Here is a 16434-nt window from a genome sequence, read left to right on the forward strand (position 1 = left end):
TTAGTTTCGGGTTTGAAAATTAATATCAATAAGTCAAGTCTTATTTCCACTCAAGGATTGTGTTTTACAGGAAGGACATCTATTAGGACATCTACTTTGTGCATGACACAAGTAATTTTTCCAACAATTGTTTACAGACCGATTATTTCACTTGTAATTCACTGTATCACAATACCAGTGGGTCAGAAGTTTACATGCACTAAGTTGACGGTGCCTTTAAACAGCTTGGAAAATTCCAGAAAATTATGTCATGGCTTTAGAAGCTTCTGATAGGCTAATTTACATCATTTGAGTCAATTGGGGGTGTACCTGTGGATGTATTTCAAGGCCTACCTTCAAACTCAGTGCCTCTTTGCTTGACATCATGGGAAAATCAAAAGAAATCAGCCAAATACCTCAGAATTTTTTTGTGGAAGGCTACCCGAAACATTTTACCCAAGTTAAAAATTAAAGGCAATGCTACCAAATACTGATTGAGTGTATGTAAACTTTTGACCCACTGGGAATGTGATGAAAGTAATAAAAGCTGAAATAAATCATTTTCTATACTATTATTCTGACATTTCACATTCTTAAAATAAAGTGTTGATCCTAACTGACCTAAAACAGGGAATTGTTACTAGGATTAAATGTCAGGAATTGTGAAAAACTGAGTATAAATGTATTTTGCTAAGGTGTATGTAAACTTCCGACTTCAACTGTACAATGGGGGAAAGCATGGAAAATTGCTAATAAATGTTGTATCAGTAAGGTAAAGGAAGTTTCATTTAAAATGTTACATAGAATTTATCCTTTTGGAAAGACTAAAGCTGAATATCTAAAAAGCAAGCTGAATATTGACTATAAATGTGATTTCTGTGGAATGGAGACCCTGTATTTATAGTAGAATATTTTGGATTGACATTCAGAATTTTATTACAAAAAAATAGGACCGGTTATACAATTTGATGGTTTTGATATAATGATTTATTTCAGAAATTCTGACATTGATGAAGATGTAGTGTTTTTAATTCAACTGCTAATAATATTAGGTAAATTTCATAATCACAAATGCAAATGGTCTAATTCAAAACCTAACTTTTTTCACTTTATATATTAATTTAAACAATATGGTACTACTTTTAACTAAATTGAAAAACAAAAAGGCAATTAAAACTGGTTATATTACTAATGAATATTTGTTTATGATTCCTGGCAATGTAAATAGGTTTGTATGTATGCTTGTATGCTTGTATGTGACTATCCCTCTTTTGTTTGTTGACAAGGTAGCCTAGTCAAATAATTAACATCCAATCACATTAACCGTTACTATCTTGCGGGAATTTCACTAACGGTCCGGTCCGTATGTAGCCAAACGTAGCTGCTGCTCATTCCGTTTGCTCGAAAATTGATAAATGGTAAAAAAAATAAAAAAAGTAAGGCACATACCAGCTCTACTGCTACTACCAGCAGTACTACACCTGCACCTGTCAACGACACAAGTTGTTCTGCTTCCACGAGCACATCCAATGCTAGCATCAGTAATTCTACATTTGTTGTTAGCCCAGCTAGCAAGGACACTGACAATGATGAATCTGATGCAGCCGAAGAGCTACTGCCCCCTTACTTTTCATTACTGACAATAATTTTCACTTGTCTGACAGCGTGCATGATGACGAGTTTCTCACACGACTGGCCTATCTGGGTGAGGTTTTTTTCTCGCCTGAATGATCTGAATCTAGGATTACAGGAACTCTCCGCCACTATATTCAATGTGCGGGACAAAATTGAGGCTATGATTAAGAAGTTGGAGCTCTTCTCTGTCTGCATTAACAAGGACAAAACACAGGTCTTCCATCATTGTATGATTTTGTGTGCAAATGAACAAGTTTACGGACAATGTCAAATGTGATATAGTGATGAAGCACCTGAGTGAGTTGGGTGCACAGTTACGCAGGTACCTTCCAGAAATGGATGACACAAACAACTGGATTCGTTATCCCTTTCATGCCCTGCCTCCAGTCCACTTACCGATATCTGAACAAGAGAGCCTTATTGAAATTGCAACAAGCGGTTCAGTGAAAATGTTATTTAATCAGAAGCCACTGCCAGATTTCAGGATCGGGCTGTGTTCAGAGTATCCTGCCTTGGAAAATTGCGCTGTTAAGACACAGATGCCCTTTGAAACCACGTACCTGTGTGAGAGTTGATTCTCAGCCCTCACTAGCATAAACTAAATACAGGCACAGACTGTGCGTGGGAAATGATTTAAGACTGAGACTTTCCAATACATCCCAACATTGCAGAGTTATGTGCAACCTTTCAAGCACATCCTTCTCATTGGCCTATGGTGAGTTATTCACCATTTTCAATTCACAAATAAGGTTTAATATGTAAGATGGTTAAATAAAGAGCAAAATTATTGATTATTATTATTTGTGCCCTGGTAATATAAGAGCTATTTGTCACTTCCCACGAGCCGGGTTGTGACAAAAACTCACACTCATTCTTATGTTTAATAAATGTATTGTATAGTGTGTGTGTGGCAGGCTTACAATGATGGCAAAAAACAACATTTGAGAGTGCGCTGACCCTGGTGCTAGAGGGTGTACGCAGCTGGAGGTTGAATGTTTGAAGGTGTACAGGACTGTAAAAAGTTTGGGAACCACTGAAGAGGATTCACAATTTATGCAAATGTAGGTATGATATCTTCTACATATTCTGGCAGGTTAAGGGAATCCCCTTGATCAGAAAAAGGAGACAGGTAAACTATGCATCAGAGCACTCCACAGCTGTCATGACCTGCATAGATATCAGTATGATCATCATTTCTAATCCCCCCCCCCCCCCCCCCCCATTTATTCCTTGTGATGCACAATACCCTATCCTGTGAGTGGTTCATGAATAGTATTTTACTAGGATCCCCATTAGAAGCTGCTAAATCAGCAGCTACTCATCCTGGGGTCCACACAAATCATAAAACATGACATAATACAGAACATCAATAGACAAGAACAGCTCAATGAATTAATTACATAAATATAAAATAAGAATACACACTTTCATACACTTATGCCTTAACAGCCCATACAGCATATACTCCTAATCATCATCAATGTTGCCGGCAATACTGCAGCCACTCGTATTTTTTTCATCCTTTGTAATTGTTTGTTCCATTGCTACAATCGCTTTCTTTAAACAGGCTCTGAAATTCTAATGTCACAGCACCAATGTTCTGTAAACACCAGAGAGAATCCCACACGATACAATAACCATCTGTGTCATCGGTCCTTTCCTCTTACGTAAATATTATGAACATTTGAGTCTAGCGACCCTCAACTTTGCACAAACAAAATAATGCTGAGTCATGCGTTTACAGCAGCACAGTAGCCTATGGTACCTTTTCCAGCTGCTTAGGAGGGTCCTCTGGAGCAACAGGTAAATCCCCAGTGTCTTTGGCCCTCTTGCACACACTCTGGTAAAGATTGATAGTGGCCATCTTGATTGTGCACAACAGAAGTGTCTTTTTGGCAGCTGTGTTCTGAATGTGGGCCCATCTTGATTCCTGTATATCAAGAGAGAAATGGTAATAATTTGATCAAACCCTCTTTGATTTCAGACTCTCTTAGTAACCTGGCTGGTTTCCCCAACACAGACTAAAACTAGGAGGTTCAGTGGTAGATCGCCATTCAGTTAGCTTTTATGTCCAGCACTAGCTTTATTCATCTGTGTCCGAGAAACTGTGTCCCTCAAACTGTGTCCCTCAGAGATAAATCACCATAAAATACACATTATAAGGAGAGTGATCATATCATGTCTCACCCAGATGATGCCCTCAGTGTGGGACTTGTCCAGCTGGCTCCGTAGCTGGGCCAGAGTGTTGTAGTGCAGCAGGGTGTTGTTGCTCTGCTCTGTGAAGGGGGTCAGCTGGGCTCGGGCTTTCTCTGTGCTGTCCTGGTTCTGCTGGGTAGTGGGCACCAGGTCTTCCCGGGTCAGCATCAACGTGTCGTAGCGAGACGTCACCTGTCGGGCCTCCTGAAACGTAGAGAGAAAAAAATCAGCCCCTAGCCCATATGGCCTAAGCACTTGTATAGACCTAAGATCCTGTACCACTTTATCCAGGTAATGGGGGTAGATGGCATTCTTTTGCACTCGTTTCTCTAGCCAGTCCCTCTGATGAGAGCTTTTGTATCCTCCTGTAGAGTCACCATGTCCACCTGCTTCTGATTAGTCATTTCCCTCTCTCGGCCGGCTTTCCTAACAGCTCAACATCGTTTCACCTCGTTGTCCTGAGAGAGATCATGGGTGAGTATAACAAGTTTATCTCTGAGTGAGGTCATGGAAGAGTATGACCAATTCATCTCTGAGTCTGACTGATAAGTAGAGAATATTGTTTAGGCTAAGAAGTGATAGCAGAAGGCTCATGGTTTGTGTTTGTGTAGGTAGAGGAAAGTAATACATTCATGTAACAGATAGAAGCTGCTAACATTTTATGAGAAAGTTCCTAAAATATCTAGGTTAAATGTCACATTTTTACTCACAACAGGTCATCTCGAAGGTTCTCGCCAAAATATATGAAATTGTTGGACAAATTTACTGACATGTTTATAATCTAGTAATAATATTTTTCATAGACAATATATTAAATGTCAGGAATTGTTTATAATCAACAATTAATATTTTTTATTTACAATATATTAAATGTCAGGAATTGTGAAGAACTGAGTTAAAAATGTATTTGGCTAAGGTGTATGTAAACTTCCGACTTCAACTGTATAATTCAAGGCCTAATGAGGCCTAATGTTTCTGTTTTGACTATTTCTGTGGGTAGCTTTACAAAGCCAATGCAGTTCACAGAATCGAGTCAAAATATAACAATAGTCTCATCGCAACTACAACTATTACAAATAAAAACAGAATGGAAAGAATAATGGACATAATAAAATGTATTGTTTTCTGGCAAGCTCCACTCATGGCAAGCTCCAGTAAAAGTTGTATAATTTAAAACGCCTAGCGAAGAACTATTGGCCATCAAGTTAGTATGCAAAAATGTTGAAATATACATTTATGGAGGCATAAAACATTAGGGTACATGATAAGAAATATTTATTGTTTAATCTGGAATACAATGTATAGCGAAAGAGTTGTCACATTCTGATAGCATGAGCTTTTTCTTTTAGAATTTCAATTATATGACGGGATCAAAGTTACTGATGTATTTCCACAGGATATTGTCCTTGAAGCAGGAAAGCAGTTGATGAATGCATATTACACATACAGTACCAATCAAAAGTTTGGACACACCTACTCATTCCAGGGTTTTGATGGAGGCATCAACACTATGAAATAACACATATGGAATCTTGTGGTAACCAAAAAAAGGTGTTAAACAAATCAAAATATTTTAGATTCTTCAAAGTAGCCACGCTTTGCCTGGATGACAGCTTTGCACACTCATGGCATTCTCTCAACCAGCTTCATGAGAAATGATTTTCCAACAGTCTTGGATTGGAGGTGTTCCCACATATGCTGAGCACTTGGCTGCTTTTCCTTTACTCTGCGGTGCAACTCATCCCAAACCATCTCCTTTGGGTTGAGGTCGGGTGATTGTGGAGGCCAGGCCATCTGATGCAGCACTCCGTCCCTCTCCTTTTCTTGGTCAAATAGCCCTTACACAGTCTGGAGGTGTGTTGGGTCATTGTCCTGTTGAAAAACAAATGATAGTCCCACTAAGCGCAAACCAAATGGGGTGGCGTATCGCTGCAGAATGCTGTGGTAGCCATGCTGGTTAAGTGTGCCTTGAATTCTAAATAAATCACTAACAGGGTCACCAGCAAAGCACCCCCACATGCAAAGATCATCCTTTCACCTACTCTGCATCTCTCACAAAGACAGCGGTTGTAACTAAAAATCTCAAATTTGGACTCATCAGACTAAAGCACAGATTTCCACCGGTCTAATGTCCATTGCTCGTGTTTCTTGGCACAAGCAAGTCTCTTCTTATTGGTGTCGTTTAGTAGTGGTTTCTTTACAGCAATTCAACCATGAAGGCCTGATTCATGCGGTCTCCTCTGAACAGTAAATGTTGAGTTGTGTCTGTTACATAGTCTGAAGCATTTTTTTGGGCAGCAATTTCTGAGGCTGGTAACTCATCCTCTGCAGCAGATGTAACTCTGGGTCTTCCTTTCCTGTGGCGGTCCTCATGAGAGCCAGTTTCAACATAGTGCTTGCTGTTTTTTGAAGAATCTCAAATATGAAATCTATTTTGATTTGTTTAACACTTTTTTGGTTACTACATGATTCCATGTGTTATTTCAGTTTTGTAGAAAATAGTAAAAAAAAAAAAAAAAAAAAATGGAATGAGGTGGTGTGTCTAAACTTTTGACTGGTACTGTATATTACAGCGCTTTGGCAAAGCATGACAAGGGTTACGAACATGGCTGAATTGGTAGGATCCACAAGGAATTTCTCAATGACAAATAATATCCATCTGGTATTTAAGTTCAACATTTGCAGAAACTGGAAAAAAACAAAAGCATTGAAAAACTAAAAGTACAAACTAGGAAAATAAAGTTTTTTTTTCTTTACATATTGATGTAACTGCTTTGAGAGAAAACAAGACTAACAACAAATAAATAAATAAGTTAATTTCTTACACCAGTCTCAAACAAAGATATGGACAATTGACAAGGGCAAGGTACCCAGAGGGCTCATGTCAAAATCCTGCAAAAACATTCAAAACTAAAAAAATATTTCTCCAACCCTGATTACAAGCTCACCTCTTTTTTACTTTCAGTTATGACATGTGTATCAAAAACAAATCAGACCCATGCTAACAAATTACTAATTCATTTGTAATGATTGTATCAGATATTTAACAGAGCTTACATATTTTTGGAAATGCAAAACCCCAGTTGGAATTATAGACAAAGGCAAACAAATGTATGGAAACAATGAGACATTTTTGCAGTAGAGGTTTAAAACACCATAATTCTGACATAAGCACTCATTTCAAAGAATAAGATGGATCAGAGAATCATCAACACCTATCAGGACATAGCAGTGTAAACTTCTTACCAAATAGACAAATGTCAAACAATTGTTTACAAGGGCAGCAAGCACATGGTCATTGAGTGTGGAGAGTACAGTGGTTACTGGGGTTCAGCTCAGTGGTCAATATGATTGATGACTTGGTAAAGAACAGTTACTTCTGAGCAACATTATGAAATGTAGAATGTGATGGGAAATCCAAAGAACGAAGATATTTACATTCTTTACAGTTATGCAATTTAAATCATTTTGCAGTAAAAACAGAACGGTTCTGCACTACTACAAATATTGTAGGCCCAATTGTGTAAGTTGCCCTTACACCTCAACTACTTCACTGGAGGGGGGGGGAAATGAATCTTGTTCCAATTACTCAGACATAAATTTCACAATATATCAAACACAAATGAATCATGAAGTTGACGCAGTGTCTAGAATGCACTGAAAACCCAAAATGCATTATCATATGTGAGATAATGCAACTTAAGTCCCACTGTAGACAGAAGGCAGACTTTGGCAATGGTTCATTCTGATGTTTAGAAGAGGCAGACAGTCCAGAAATGAAGGATGTTTTATGCCTTACTTTAAGAGTCACTGGGGGAGGCCAGGTCTCTCGGCTGGGGCTAGGATTTAAACACAGAATTGCACACTAGAACATCAGGCTTTTCTTTTCATCAATAAGATAGACCTGTCCTTAGAGAAGACTTATGAGGATGCCCACATTAGAAGGGAAAGGGAGGATTTTGTCAGCTTGTCTTCAGAACTCCTCGTGAACATTCCGGGCATAGTCCATGAGCTTGCTGCCAGTGAAGTATTCGCTGTACTTGAGAATCTCCTCCAGCTCCAAGTTGTGGTTCTGGTTCTCGTCGGCCACAGCGATCATCTGCTTAGCCTCGTTCAGCGCGTTGTACTCGTTCATAGGGTCCATGTACTCCTGGAGTAGTGATGGCATGAGGGTAAGACAGGGAAAAAGGAAGGAAATTAGCCTAAAATGTTAATGGTTTACTCTGCAACTATAAAATGACACTATCCTATACAAGGTCCTGCAGTGTACCCAGTGGAAATAGTCCTCTGTGACATGATATTTGTTCAGTCTGTGTTTACTTATAGGCCTTTACGACCCATCATAAACCTAGCCTTTGTAGGGTTTTGTAGCTATGAGTTTTTCTAACACAGGACACCCACCTCTAGTTCCTCCATGGTCACGATACCATCATGGTTTCTGTCGATGACCTCCTCAAACTCCTTCTTCCTCTCTCGTACCCAGTCATCGTCGATGTCCTGGGCCTGCTGGTTCTCCACGGTGCCCATGGGCAGGGAGATGAACTCAGACAGAGTCAGCTTCTTGTCACCGTCCTGGTCTTTAAAAACACAAAATAAATATCAAACTCAAACAGCATTAGATTAGATTTTAAAGCTTTTCATGATTGATCATGGGTCATTCAAAATGTATATATTTATTCTGTGTACTTTAATCAATTCTCATTTTCTTATTCAAATCATTGTTTTCAAATAACCTAGTTATGGCATTATGCATACACACCAACTGAATTCAAAACATATGAGAAAGTACATACCGAGGTCACGAACGATCTCCTTGACCATGTATTTGAGCATGCCTTTGCTGTGCTCGGGATGCAGGAAGGAGAGAAACTCTTCCTCATTCAGCAGCTGGTCGGCTGGGGGGTTATCAGCCTGAAACCAACGGTCCTTCAGACTCTCCAGCACCTCCTGGGCTGCAGGGATTCAAATAATAAGGTAATTTGATAGTCCACTGAGACACATTCAATACAAGCATTATTGGCTGAGCAAAATTAAAAAGACTTATCGTGATCAGAACATTAAAACACTTGGAAAAGTAGGATATTGGTTTGGGGGAAGGTTAATTTGTTTTATTTAAATAAATAAAACCTTTTTACCCCTTTTTGTCTCCCAATTTCGTGATATCCAATTGGTAGTTAGTCTTGTCCCGTTGCTGCAACTCCCGTATGGACTCGGGAGAGGCGAAGGTCAAGAGGCATGCGTCCTCCGAAACACGACCCCGCCAAGCCACACTGCTTCGTGACACACTGCTCGCTTAACCCGAAAGCCAGTCGCACCAATGTGTCGGAGGAAACGCCGTACAACTGGCTATCAGAAGTTAGCATGCATGCGCTTGGCTGCCACAAGGAGTGACTAGAGCGCAATGGGACAAGGACATCCCAGCCAGCCAAACCCTCCCCTAACCCGGACGACGCTGGGCCAATTGTGCGATGCCTCATGGGTCTCCTGAACGCGGCCGGCTGCGACACAGACTGGGATCATACCCGGATCTGTAGTGATGCCTCTAGCACTGCTATGCAGTGTCTTAGACTGCTGCACTACTCGGGAGGCCCTGGGTAGGTCAATTTCAACAATAGCATGTGGTAAGAAAATAAGGAATCCTGATTAACCAGGAGAAATGTATGGACTACAGCTAAAGTGGATGATATTGTGGTGGACTAACTTACTCTCCTCGTCCACCTTCAGTTCTTCACTGTTCTTTATCTTGTCAGCCATTTCCTTCTCATTGAATCCTTTGCTGGCCAGAAACTTCACCCGGTATTCATCCCACGTCACATGTCCTATGGTGAGAATAGATCAGTTAGGGGACTGGGGCTTGACTGTGTAGGAAGAATTTTGAGCCCGATGTGAGAAACAGTGCTGTATTGTCATCAGGTCTGAGCTATATTGTGGCACACAGATCAGCTATAAAGCCTAACAGTAGGACATCAATGTTGGTAACAAAAATTGCTCTTAATAAATAGGTGACCACTATGGCTGTGTATCAAGGTGGTATTCATTAGGGAACACCTACAGAAAATGAAAACTAGTGGTTCTTGTTGGGGGAAAGAGAAAGGTAGCCTAGGTCAGGGCAATATGGCCTAAAAATCTACATTTTTTCAACATTATGGGTGATTCACAACATACAGTATTTATAATGTGAAATTAGGCCAAATATAAGTCCCATTAAGAATGTAATATAGAATCAAAATAGTTGAACCTGCTTTTTTGCAATATGACTGATCTGGCTTTCAAGTCGGTCTGTGAAATTGCCCTTTTTGTAACAAATTTAACCAGAATCATGCATAACTCTCATTCACTAATAATGACTAACTTCTTATAGCAGGCATTATAGAAAATTAACATTCAAACAACCTCTCAAGCACAAGTCCACGTGCAAGTGAGTAGCCAGCTAATCTTTATAGTTCAAGTTCAGCCAACTTGGATATATTTGCTAGATAACAAGGTAGAACATTAATTGTTATGAACTGGGGACCTTCTGTCCATCTCCAACTGTTTAAACAGCATGCTAGACTGACCATTTTGTTCAGATGTTGAAATCAGGTGGCCTACCTTATTTCTCAGAATAAGAATGAATTTCCAATTCCTTATGTAAAAATGTGTTTTATGCTTATTTCACATTTATAAAAACACTGCTAGTGGCACATGGTACCAGATGTGACAAACTGAGCATACATTTTCCAGAATCAATGTTCATTGTAGTGTTTTAGTAGTGTCTTCTCTGCATGCAATTTGAGTAGTTGAGACATAAAAAAATGGAATGGTTAGACATTTTTATTCAATATATCGCCCAGCCCTAAGGTAATTCCACCCTGTTGCAGTCCGTTTTCTTCTATTTGGTGCCTAATGAATAAGACACAGATAATTGTGTACTCTCTCTTACCATCTCCATCTGGGTCCACAGCATGGAAGCTCATCTTGTTCTCCCTCACAGCCTCCTGGAAGTGTTCTTCTGTCTTCTCCATGATCCAGCGCTGCATCTCTTTGGCACTGACGCTCTTGTCTTTATTAAAGTCCACCCTGAGAATGGTAGACAGGAAAGTAGCCAGCAGATCTTCAGTTCTACATTTACATGTTGGTTATTTAGCTAGCAGACACTCTTATACACACACACAACTTACAGTCAGCGTTTTCAAACACAAACCCTCAACTGGAGTATCAAGTTCAAGTAGTTTATTAAAATCCACTATCACATATCTGCTTCAGCCCCAAACCCAGATAGTAGTTCTACAACTGAGTAAGATGCAACCGTAGCACAAAATATGGTTTCAACGGTTTAAGCTTTCATGTTTTTCCAACACAGTCATTCCTTTTGCATATAGGTTAACATAATGTAACGCTAGTAAGGATTTGTCAAGGAACCTGCTTTTCTGGCAAGTGGACATTTCTCAAGGGTGACAAGTAGGATTAAAATTTCTGTACTGTTTTGTTTCAACGGTATTTATAAATCAGCCTCCTAGCTTTTACTACATGGCACCTAGCTTACCCAGTATGGGGTAGACGAGGACCGGTATTTACTTAGACTGCTGTGGTAGATCTATTACAGGTGCACTCACCTCCATGTTCTCAGGAACACTGCGTTGCTTATCATAACAGATAGCCTATTTGTTTATGCCCCCTATTCTTTGAAATAGGAACTGGAGCATGAAAAGGTGTACACATTAAATAGATTTTCTGGTACTTTTGTATACTTTTTAGCCACTTTCAGAACGAAAGTAAAAGCCAAAAGTGGTCACCGAAAATTGTTACTACATCACTTACACAAAAGTATGTGGACACCCATTCAAATGAGTGGGTTTGGCTATTTCAGCCACACCCGTTAATGACATGTGTATAAAATAGATCACACAGCCAAGCCATCTCCATGGACAAACATTAGCAGTGGCACGTCATAGGATGTCACCTGTCCAACGTCAGTTTGTCAAATGTTTGCCCTACTAAAGCTGCTTCGGCCAACTAAGTGCTGTTATTGTGAACTGGAAATGTCTAAGAGCAACAACAGCTCAGCCGTGAAGTGGTAGGCCACACAAGCTCACAGAATGGGACCGACGAGTGCTGAAGCATGTAGCGTGTAAAAATCATCTGTCCTAGGTTGCAACACTCACTACAGAGTTCCAAACTGCCTCTGGAAGCAATGTCAGCACAATAACTGTTTGTTGGGAGCTTCACGAAATGGTTTTCCATGGCCGAACAGCCGTACACAAGCCTAAGATCACCATGCGCAATGCCAAGCGTTGGCTGGTGTGGTGTAAAGCTGGCCACCATTGGACTATGGAGCAGTGGAAAAAAGCATTCTCTGGAGTGATGAATCACATCTGGCAGTCCAACGGACTAATCTGGGTTTGGCGGATGCCAGGAGAACGCATCCTGCCCGAATGCATAGTGCCAACTGTAAAGTTTGGTGGAGTAGGAATAATGGTCTGGGACTGTTTTTCATGGTTTGGGTTAGGCCCCTTAGTTCCAGTGAACGGAAATCTTAATGCTACAGCATATAATGACATTCTAGATGATTCTGTGCTTCCAACTTGGTGGAAACAGTTTGGGCATGGTCCTTTCCTGTTTTAGCATGACAATGCCTATGTGCACAAAGCGAGGTCAATACAGTACTGGTTTGTTGAGATCGGTGTGGAAGAACTTGACTGGCCTACACAGAGCCCTGACCTCAACCCCATCGAACACCTTTGGGATGAATTGGAACGCCGACTGAGCCAGGCCTAATCGGCCAACATCAGTGACCGACCTCACGAATGCTCTTCTGAATAAAAGCAAGTCCTCGCAGCAATGTTCCAACATCTAGTGGAAAGCCTTCCCAGAAGAGTGGAGGCTGTCATAGCAGCAATGGGGGAACAACTCCACATTAATGCCCATGCTTTTGGAATGAGATGTTCAACGAGGAGGTGTCCACACACTTTTGGTCATGTAGTGTATGTGCAGATATGTGCACCACATCATTGCTCTCTCTCGCTCTGCGTGCGCATCTTGCTAGCTGTCACTCAAATGGTCGTGGGGCTATAGCTCATTATCTATAATTCAAATTGTCATGAGGCTGGCTTATGTGGGGGAAAATGTAGGGAAAATGGTGCAGCAAAGCTTCCAGAAAAACAGTTGCTTTCAAACTCGCGATTTTGTGGCAAGACAGTAATTCTGTACATAGAACACGCATGTATGAACTAGACATTGACACATCCAGCATGAAGCATAAGGTTTAAAAAATACTTAGTTGGAAAAATTCCAGAGGCACATATTTAACTGGATGTGTATAGACTACATAGACAGTGGACTCTTCAATTGATCACAATTACAACCTTGCATCTACACACCATTTCACAATTTGGCCTAAAAAAAAAGTCAACTGCAAATGAAGGCTACATGGTGAAAAAAATCCAACACAGACACACTACAAAGCTAAAGCTGTGTCATCATCAGGTGAATGTACTCAACTCAGAGAGTTGAAGGTAGTCAGCTGTACATGACTCACGAATCATGAAATTGAAAGCCAGTAATCCCCACTTACTTGCTGAAGATCTCAATGAGCTTCTTCCTGTTCCTCCTGGGCTCAGAGTCCTCCTCAAACTCCTCCATCTCCTTACCCAGGAACACCTCCTGATGGAAGCCCTTATTGATGTGACCATCCATCTCCAGCTTCACCCCATTTAGATGGTCAGGGGGAAGGATCTCATTCTCCTCTTTACTTGTGGGGTTGTTTTTGTCCTTCAGGGCTGACATGTTAGCTGGCCGGGCATGGACGTCCATGGTGTTGTGGAGCAGGCAGAACAAGGCCATAGACACAGCCATAAGGTGCCTGCACCAAGCCGTCCTGCAGTACATAGCCATGGCTTCTTCCAAGTGCTATGTCCTTGCTTGCTCAAGGGCTGATTAACACACCTGTCAACACGACATTGGGTAAGTTTGCCATGTGGCTAGCTTCCATCATCACTGACTACTATTAGCTAGTGTTCTTACTAGCTACATTTCTTAGTTAGCTAGCTACGAAGCCCAACATAATGCGTATAACTAGCCAGGCAGGTCTTATCCGGAAGTGCTCTAAATGATGCACACTCACATAAAGTTAACAAGGTAGCACATAGTTAACGTTAGCTAGCTACATAAGACAGCAATAGCTAATCGTGTATGAGGACAGCTGCCTCGCCAACGTTGACCTACCTGATTTTGAGCTCCAACGCCACAAATTTGGAACGTAGCTCGGAAATAAATGCCAGCAAATGGAAGAGATAGCCCACCTACCTAGCTAACAATGACAAGAATGCGTCGTCGTACGAGCAAAACAAACCGACCAACCACAACTGTCAGATTGGTTCTATTTCCTGTACACGTGGCTGCTCCAAAGTTCACGCACGACAGACCCTCCTCTTTAGACTTCAGCTGCGGAATTGATGCTAGTGGTGCGCGGGTTAGCTGTTTGCTCATCATCCGCACCTGCCAGCAATTGCTAACAACCCATCTACAACCGCCAAATAAATGTGACAAAGTCCAAATCTGAGGTCAGCACCCAACCCTAATCCACAAATATAGAACATAGGCTACAGTCAAAGACTGCATAACGTTGCCTGATATAGATGTTTATGCTTATAATTTCTGACATTTTGGTAGGCTATTTGTTAGTCAACTTGACTATAATTAGATACATGTAGCTTCTCTTTTGTCATTATGTTCCCCTAGAAGTTTAAATAAACATTTGCTCAACATAATAATGTAATGGATCGATAGAATGAATGCTTCAATCTAGTTGACATTGGTAACGTTTTCTCTCATCTTTCGCGGACGTTTAGGGACTGGGGAGAAAATACAATAAAGCAAAAAATAAATGGCAAAGATTTTCTGTGCAAAATGTCCAAATAACATCAACTTTCCCGGTTCTAAGGGAAAAGGAAGCTGTGAAAACGACCCAACGTGTTTCTGATAAAATTTCATTTCGGCTTCGATGCATATTTGATGTGGTTGAAATATTATTAACTTTTATGATGCATTTGTGACGTAGACAGCACATCTACAGAGGGTATCCAACTGAGCGTTGCATTCTCTCAAGATGCAGAAGTAAATCATATTTCTCCACTCCTGTTCCCGTCCAAATATTGGCTACATTGGGTGTATACTTTTACTGCAAGAAATGCTTAATTTGGCAGGAGTCATTATTAGGGCTATAGCCCTATTCGCACGGGATTAGTATTATTAGAGAACGTTGGTTATGTATGTATGTCCGTTATTGCAGAGGACGGTTGTGAGGGGATTCGTTTTTTCCAAACTGCCCCATGTAATTCTTTCTTTTTTTTCTATAAATTGAGGGTTATAATGGAAGCCTATAGGGTTTTTCTAGGCGTGAAAATATTTTCAACAAGTCCAGGCTATAACAGGCTACACTGCTAACTCTAGTTTGGTTTCTAAGCCTTATTATAAACTTGGTGGTTCGAGCCCTGAACAGCCATGGTATATCAGATCGTATAACATATACCATGGCTATGGCAAAACATGTATTTTTACTTTTCTAATTATGTTGGTAATACGTTTTTAATAGCAGTAAGGCACCTTGAGGGTTTGTGGTATATTGCCAACATACCACGGCTAAGGGCTATGTCCAGGCACTCCACAACGAACAGTCCTTAGCCGTGTGGTATATTGGCCATATACCACACCCCCATAATATTTGAATTGAGGAAGTGTGATCATAATCATTCAGATATTTTTGCGATCAGCAGTAGAATACGTCCTAAATGTCCCCCAGCCTTCAGATCTGAGCTAAAAAAGATAACTTGCACTTTTAATGTGTGTTTTTAGGCTATGGATGAGTAAGTGAACTTGTTCCAAACGTTTAACTCAGTTGTGTGCTGCATTGTGATCTATTAACAGCAAGGGTTGCATGAAATAGGTTAAATAAATTATGCATTTGGCAATGTTCAATTCGCACAAAACATATAAACAAAAGCATTCACTGTGAAAGTCGATACATGTAGACCCTTTGTTAAATTTATCGTATCAGTTATAATTTTTTTGCTCAAACCGCATGCAACACCTGTCAAACAAACATTTCTCTCAAAACACAGGGATGTCGATTTGCACGTGACTAGTATTATCAGAGGTCTTGGAGTTTGCCAAAACAATATGTTATTCTGGTTAGTCAATGTCCAGATTTCAATTTCAGTTAAACCCATCTAAACAGTAGGCCACAGATCCCTTGACATGCCATAGGCCTGTTTGAAGTCCCATCTTGTCTGTCGAATTTGTATAGAGTCTCACAATCGTGACACATAACAACACTGCTATCATCATCTACCACTTCACCAAATCTTTACCAAACTTAACTTTTCTGGCCCTCCCTTCTCTTTATTTTCAACTCTCCTTTTGCAGCTTTTGTCTCATTATATTACATTTCTGGATTTTTTAAAGGTATTGTTTCTCTTTATTCAACCCGCACTCCACACACCTGCCCTTCGGCCACACAGTATTTAATGACTCTAAACCCATCCGACCCACAGTTATTACCACGTGGACTGTGGGTTGGCGTCACTACCACAGACACAGCAAGCCAAATGTTTGATTAGCTAGCTAGGTGAGTTGTGGAATTTCTGG

At 40.5% G+C, this 16434-nt stretch overlaps 2 protein-coding genes across 2 annotated transcripts; both read right to left on the reverse strand.

Moving 5' to 3' along the window:
- Positions 1-2928: 2928 nt before the first annotated feature.
- LOC149981309 (coiled-coil domain-containing protein 42-like) lies at positions 2929-4214 on the reverse strand. Its single transcript, XM_090185821.1, has 4 exons — positions 4188-4214; positions 3802-4014; positions 3380-3544; positions 2929-2937 (listed from the first exon to the last, which is right to left on the reverse strand). Exons 1-4 carry the CDS (start codon positions 4212-4214, stop codon positions 2929-2931), a joined length of 414 nt encoding a protein of 137 aa, XP_090041947.1.
- An 854-nt stretch (positions 4215-5068) lies between these two features.
- LOC110532595 (45 kDa calcium-binding protein) lies at positions 5069-14793 on the reverse strand. Its single transcript, XM_021616630.3, has 7 exons — positions 14014-14793; positions 13364-13734; positions 10733-10869; positions 9516-9629; positions 8604-8762; positions 8212-8387; positions 5069-7960 (listed from the first exon to the last, which is right to left on the reverse strand). Exons 2-7 carry the CDS (start codon positions 13681-13683, stop codon positions 7784-7786), a joined length of 1083 nt encoding a protein of 360 aa, XP_021472305.1. The 5' UTR covers positions 13684-13734; positions 14014-14793; the 3' UTR covers positions 5069-7783.
- Positions 14794-16434: the final 1641 nt, after the last annotated feature.

Source organism: Oncorhynchus mykiss, chromosome 9 (assembly GCF_057628025.1).
Source record: "Oncorhynchus mykiss isolate SJ-2025 chromosome 9, ASM5762802v1, whole genome shotgun sequence".
Lineage (NCBI taxonomy): Eukaryota > Metazoa > Chordata > Actinopteri > Salmoniformes > Salmonidae > Oncorhynchus > Oncorhynchus mykiss.

Coding starts and splice junctions, on each gene's coding strand:
- LOC110532595 (XM_021616630.3), bottom strand. CDS start 13,683: ATGGCTATGTACTGCAGGACGGCTTGGTGCAGGCACCTTATGGCTGTG. Junction 9,630..10,732: donor TGTGGACCCAGATGGAGATG/GTAAGAGAGAGT, acceptor TTCTCACCATAG/GACATGTGACGTGGGATGAA. Junction 7,961..8,211: donor TGACCATGGAGGAACTAGAG/GTGGGTGTCCTG, acceptor TCACTACTCCAG/GAGTACATGGACCCTATGAA.
- LOC149981309 (XM_090185821.1), bottom strand. CDS start 4,214: ATGACTAATCAGAAGCAGGTGGACATG. Junction 4,015..4,187: donor ATCAGAAGCAGGTGGACATG/GTGACTCTACAG, acceptor TCTACGTTTCAG/GAGGCCCGACAGGTGACGTC. Junction 3,545..3,801: donor ACACTGAGGGCATCATCTGG/GTGAGACATGAT, acceptor CTTGATATACAG/GAATCAAGATGGGCCCACAT.